The sequence below is a fragment of the Lates calcarifer genome, linkage group LG1, assembly GCF_001640805.2.
Source record: "Lates calcarifer isolate ASB-BC8 linkage group LG1, TLL_Latcal_v3, whole genome shotgun sequence".
In the NCBI taxonomy this organism is placed as follows: domain Eukaryota; kingdom Metazoa; phylum Chordata; class Actinopteri; family Centropomidae; genus Lates; species Lates calcarifer.
The window spans coordinates 15,026,633-15,033,576 of record NC_066833.1 but is presented as its reverse complement, the minus strand read 5'-3'; the positions used below and the strand labels follow the sequence as shown (position 1 = coordinate 15,033,576).

The 6,944-nt window shown below is 41.6% G+C and overlaps 1 protein-coding gene across 3 annotated transcripts in view; it reads right to left on the bottom strand.

Annotated features, from left to right (window-relative positions):
* Nucleotides 1-5,404: 5,404 nt before the first annotated feature.
* Nucleotides 5,405-6,944, bottom strand: part of LOC108880450 (protein FAM126B) — a 37,234-nt gene continuing 35,694 nt past the window's right edge. For all 3 annotated transcript variants that reach the window (XM_018671979.2, XM_018671977.2, XM_018671980.2), the window contains one exon: nt 5,405-6,139. In XM_018671979.2, the coding sequence (XP_018527495.1) occupies nt 5,460-6,139 (680 nt within the window). In that variant the 3' untranslated portion in view covers nt 5,405-5,459. The remainder of the gene's footprint in view (nt 6,140-6,944) is intronic.

Below are 6,944 nucleotides of genomic sequence, written 5' to 3'. Positions count from 1 at the left end.
GCATTACAACACTAGTTGCCGGGTGACACCTCCAGAGTATTCAACTATAGGGATCTAGTTACTGAGTGGAGCACTGGTTGGTTTTCAGGAGGTGATTGTTCGTCATTAAAACTGGAAAGACGGTATTTGCAAACATATTCTGAGGATGAGGTTGAAAGTTCATTCAAGTCCTGATAGAGCTCAGAGAAAATGAGAATTTGAACATCATGACTCAATCTGCTGATGAAAGTGGTGTGGTACAATCAAAAGCTACTAAATGGACTTTACCATGGGGCTGTCAGCTATTAAGAAAAGATTTGGTTCAGGCATTAATTTCTCCCTCAGAGTGAATTGCTTATACACCAAAAAACTTTGGTGATCCCCTGACTTTTAATCAGGCACTGCTACCAGGTCAAACTTTTAATTTGTAATGTTAGCATGCTACCATGCTAAACTGAGATGGTGAACATGGTGCATGGTACAATTCCAAACTATAAACACTGTTGCCACAGCAAACTTCACACATAAACTACAGTACAAAATGTCACCAGAAAGTGTGACCTTTTATTTTGGCCATCACTCACACTCATACACTCACATACATACTATTATTATAAAAGTGGTGTCAGATATCCTCTAATGTGATGCCCAGGTCTTTGGTAAATATGCAGTTACTTTAGAGCAAAACAATTACGTAGGTCTTTGGTTTAATAATTTTAATGTTTGACTCTATAAAGTTAACTCCCTGCTGTAAAAGTTTGTGGTTAAAGGGGTCAAGGTCTGGGGCCCACCCTGCTGTGGAGGTCAGAGATTTAGGAGGTGAGTCCATTCACAGGAAACTTGAGTCAGATGAGTTCAGATTTTGAGTTTTTGAGCTCAAATCAATGTGGCAAAACACAAATTAACTGACAGAATGGAAAGGAAATTAAAATTTGTTTCTGTAGTCATGGAAGATATTTAACTAAATGACATTTTTCCTGTCTATCGCCTTTTAGTAGAGTCAAGATAAAACAGGTTGTTAATGAGGTACTGAATTATAGTAGATGTATATGTAACATGAATTCTGGTTGTTATTACGAAGCAGTACTGTATTTCCAGCACCAGATGTCAGCACACTACTGCTGATCGCAGCTACTAACAAACTTGTTTTGCTCAGATTATACATCTTTTTACAGTGAGATGTGATTTTGACTTAGGCTGTGGTAAACAGTCAGAACTTATCAAAAAAAGATAAACAACCCTGAGTGAGAGATGTGATCAAACCTTACTATAACACTTCTGGTGTTACATTTAATGGATCAAATATCATGTGATGTATATTGCCTCTTATACTCATTAATTATCTCATTAACCAATATCAAGTTTAAACCAGAATAACAATCCAGTATGAACTGGTACATATTATATAAGACCAATATGTTGGTCTATATATTATGTACACTGAGCTCATTCATAAACTGAGCAGTATCATATTGAACCACTTCCACACACAAAGCAGACAGACACTCGGATCCCTTACGGCACAATATTTATTCAACAATATACAGATTAATTTCTCTCTACATATCAGACTGATCTTCAGTTTTTTTATATTTATCTTGCTCTCACCTTTGTACATTTATTTACAGGATTTAAAATAAGTCTTTCTCTCCATTTATACAACATCAACAGTACAGTGTTATCACATCTTACAGCGGCTTCCCTCGAAGCATCTATAATAGATTCATCACTGATAATCTGTTTTACATTTCATACATCGACTGACGTCTTTGAGCCACAGAGCAGCAAACTGACAGACGGGCTCAACATGCACCAGAAGTCCAGTTGTGGCTTTCTCTCTGTGAGGGCAGTCAGATGACAAATGGATGGTCCTCTTATTTCACTCACATGAGAGAGGTCCTTTACTCTGTAGCACCACAACAGGGTGTATAAACAGAATCGCTGAATGGGGGGATACTGTTGAGGACTTGCACCGTAAAAATCAGCTTAAATGCATCTTCCCCATCCCGCCCGACAAGGATCAGTGAAAGCCTGTATACCAAAAATGAAAGAAAAGGGGAAAAAAAGGGGGAAAAAATGTTGCATAGAATCAATTCTGACCTCAAAAACAGAAATTTTGGTGCTGCCATTTTTAAAATGTGGCATTTTGATAAACTCCTGAGACCTTCCAGACCCCGTAACTTTTTTTATTTTTTTATTTTTTGGTTTCAAAAAGGAAAAAAAAAAAAAAAAGCTGTACCCTTAGACTAACAAAAATAGCATTGTGTTGGATGTGACATCACATAGAAGTACTACTTTAAAGAGACTAGAACCCTGCATTGAGTGTATACACATTTGCACATCTATATATATCTTTTCAATAACTATCTTGAGGAGAGAGGTGGATGGATTAAAGTGCATTATACTGTATGAAAACAAAGCCCACAGTTATCACATGCAGGACAGGAAATGAACGTCACCCACCAGCAGTACTGGCTGGCCGAGAACAAATTTAACAAGACACTGTCACCAACAAAAAGAGATTATCTTTTTTTGAAATGTATGTGGACTTAGTGAGGATTTCTGAGCTTATAATTCTGCCAAAATGAACGGAAGATAAAATTACATCAGCCACAGCCCAGTTTTATTGACGTTTGCTGGCCGGTGTTCATTTCCCGCCCTGATCACATGCAAATAACACCAGACACTGAGGGAATTACTCTAAGTCAACATACAGTACCAACATGGCTGCTGGTAATCTCGGTCAGGGGCACTCATATTAATGACATGAACACGTCAACAGTTTTAAAACAGCAAAAAGATGCCACTCACAACTCACAGCAAAATACAGCAAAATGGGAACAATGGCTTGTTGAGAGCCACACAGCACAGGGATGACAGCAGACAGACCAGGTGAGAGTGCGAACTGTAGCTACACTCCTCTCTTCTCCCTCTTCTTCCTCAACAGTCCAGTCCAGCAGGAGGAGGAAGAGGAGGAGGAGGAGCGTCGTGAGGCCAAAGAACTGAGGCTTTTTTTTCTTCTTCTTTTTTGGCCTGAAATGTTTAAGGCTAAAGCGCACACAGGACTCACTCTGGGACTGGGAGCAGCAGCTGTGAGGGTTTCCAGCACAACGGGAGCATGAGTGTGTGAGATTTGCACTGCAGACTGAACTGGCTTTTATATACATTAATCATTCATCCTCGTTTTCAACACGCACGTGAGTAAGACATGGGAAATGCAAATACAACAGCTGACATCTACAGTTCAAAGACGCATACTATACTGTTTATACACATGAACAGCAAAGCTTAGTACATGATTGTGAAAGTACAGTGTGTTGCACACACTCCAAAAGAAAATGCATGGCAAAAAAAGTGAAGCTGCATCTAAGGGCACACTGAGCCATACCTCCAAACATCCCTTTTGTTGTGCCTTAACTTTACAATAAGACAATTTAACAGAAAAAAGAGGCATTTTAACTTAAGACACCCAAGCAAAAAAATAAAATAAAATCCTTAAGGAGAGGATGTGTATTGGCACATCTGGCAAAGACGAGACTTGGGTTTGGCTCGTTGGGCTGTTTCATGCATCAGAAACAGCAGTGCTTGCAGGGCACTAAACATGCAGACAAGCACACTGTGTTAAAATCACTCAGTCTGGGCAGGGGAGCACTACACAAGGCTAGCTAGCACTGTGCGCAGATGCAGGCATTTAACAGCAAAGAAGATCCAACTCCATGCACATGGGGATAAAAAAAAAAATTGCACTTCGAAAATCATTACCAAAAAAAAAAAAAAAAAAAGATAAGCAGGACATTTCTAGGGAACTAAAATAATCAGGTTATTCCCAGTGTTGTTGTTTGATATATGACAGAAAGTATGAAAACCTGAAGACAGTCGTGTTCTTGTTTTGCAGCTAGATTTTGTGCATGATGTGATTGAACTGAAATGCAAGGCCCAGATATTCAGTCACAACTCCTCACATGTACACACACAGATTTTACAGTGTCATTACAGTTGCAGTGTGAAACCATATCGGTCCCCACTAGTATAGAATCCTCTGGTCGAGTGCTCCAGTTTCAAACCTAATGGGGTCTTTGAATCCTGCATCTGATTGGGAGACAGGTGTCTGAGTGGCAGGTGAACACACAATGAGGTAGAACAAAATATTTCATGAGCATCCAATCAGAGCACAAAACTCGTGACGACCGTCATGGTGGCTGCTGATGCGCAGTGACTAGTACAAGCCTCCAGTGGGCAGTAATTCACCAGCTCAGAAATGACACCACACACAAGCCTCAACACAGACGGACAAACACCAACAAGTGCTTTCAGAAGGAAGGACCCATTAAATGGTTTAAACCAGAATAACAATCCAGTATAAAATACAGTCATTGCCTTAAGCTTCACACACAAACCTGCACTGTCTACAATGTTTTAATCCAGTTCTTCCACAAGATTTGCCTTCAGATTTTAAATCAAGTCACAAGACAAATTCTTTCCTCTTGTAGCTGCACAGTAGTGATTTCTTCATAATTTGTCCAGTTAAAGGCCTGGGGCGAGACAAATCCTTACCACATTCCAGTTTGGTTTTATAACAATCTTAAAAGATTGATTTTACAGATCAAATCAGAGAAGTATTATTATAATAATTACAGAATAAAATGAGGGTCATGGGCTCAAAAATCACTTGGGTCTTGACTGATTTCTACAAAATCATTGTCAAAGTGAAGAAAAATGAAACAAAACAAATGCTACCTTCTTTGGACTGTGATTAAAAAAAAACAAAACAAAAACATTCAAAGATTTCTTTTTTCCCATAAAATCATTTCTGTCTAATTAACAAGGAGGATTATCAGCAAGAACGATTGCACGTGAGCCCGGGAATGAAAGGAAAGGAATGAAGAGAAAGAGCAATAATCCCAACTCTTCTCCACATGAGCGACGGTAAGTGTTATTGCTGATTCATATTGACTGATTCAGTCAGGAACTCAAAAAAATCTGAAATGTCATATCCCCTACAGCTAGCATGGCATCCTTACGACTTTTCTCTCAACGTTTCCTCCCTTTGAGGAGAGTTTGTGTGTGGAATGCTCAGCTTAGTCAGAGCGGAGGATGCAGTGACATGCTGGACTCTTTTACACTCAACTGTAGTTAACAGCAATGGGCAGTCATGATCTACTACTTTTCTCTGGTTGCATTCTCTGTAACTGCAGGTCATGATTGTAAGTTTAATGGATGTTAGGGTGGAGACGCAACTCTTGAGATCTGAAAATGTGTTCCTGCACACACACACACACACACACACACACACACCGACACGGATAGGTAGACAGAAGTTGTCGTAGTTGGGAGTCGCAGAGAAAAACTGCATGAGTATGTGTGTTATGAGTGTGTGTATGTGTGTGTGTGTGTGTGTGGTGTGTGTGTGTGGTGTGTGGTGTGTGTGTGTGTGTGTGTGTTGGTGTGTGTGTCTACCATGCCCTGCAGTGCACCGCATGTTAGACCTGTGATATGATCTGCATGTTGAAGCTGGGGGAGCGGGACTGCTTGGTGAGAGGAGCTCCGGGAGACAGGAGGTCCTGGGCGTCCTCTGGCCTGATGAGGTGCTCCTCTTGCAGGCTAATGGTGGAGTGGCGGTGGGAGCCGCTTACCGGGAGCCCCCCTTCCTTGTCTGAGCCTCCCAAACCCTCCTCTCGCTCGTCCTCACCTCCGTTCACACTGAAATTCATGCAGTCAAAGGACTTGCTGGAGGAGGTGCTGCCAGTCCGCACTAGCGTGGGCCCCACAGGGAAGCTCAGGTGCTTCTTTATGGGGCTCAGCTGGATGGCATCCAAGGTGATGCTGGCTGGGGGCGACTGCTGCCTCTGGTGATGCCTCCTCACGGCAGCCTGGTGATCCGCAGATAATTCCGCCTGTTTTTCTGCTGCCTTCTCTCGCTCCCTCTCCTGCTCCTTCTCCCTCTCCCGTTCCCTCTCCCTCTCCTTGTCCCGAGACAGCCGGGCTGTGATGGCTTTCTTGATGCTGCTGCTGCTGCTGTTGAGGCTGCCGCCCCTCTGCCCCACACTGCCGCCCACCTTGGTGCCGCTGGGCTGGCTGCTGTTGGAGGCCCCAGAGGAGAAACCCTCGTCTGGGTCGTTGATGTTGAAGGAATCCTCCCCAGCGCTCATACCGTCAGCATCTGAACATGAACACGCACGAACAGACAGAGAAAGAAAGCCCGGCAGACGAAATGGAAAAGTGAGCGAGGCAGGTGACAAAGTTATGCTGACACATCTGATAATTGAACTGTGATGAAACTTTTAACTCTTTTGCTATAAACTCTGTGGGGTATATTCAGTTTTTTAACGTCTCATACTCATAAGCCAACTGATATTAATAGTAATGTACAAACTAAACTTGACAACATTTCAGTGTAATCCAGAGAAAGGGAAACCATTGCTGCTCCTTCTTGTTAACCGTGATGTCAACTGGCCTGCGACAAATTCTAATTAATCTGAGCAATAACAATAATAACAGTGTGTTTATAAATAATGCAGAAGAGGAGGCTAAATTAGTTAATTCTAGCAGACCAGCACTAACACTCACACTCAACAGAGCGTGCTGCTTAATTAGCTCACTCATTACAGTCCAGACAGGAGAACAATTCGATACAGTACAACATGACCTTGAGCTCTGACGATCTGATGTAATGCAGATTGACTAAAATCAGACTAGCTGTTTGTTTAGTATGAGTTCAATAACATGCCTGATCAGGGAGCCTTATCCAATATATATTAAACAATCATAAAAACATAATATCTGGTGATAATTTAGTAGAATTTTAGTCCATTTGTGACCTTGTTTGTTTGAAAGCTGGAAGGGAAGAAGATGATAAACTGAGTTAGAAAAAAAAAGCATGTTATTGACATACAGTATGCAGGGTAAAGCCTGTTAAAAGAAGAGACAGAGAAACAGCCGTCTGTCTCCACCATGCATCGTTGGGA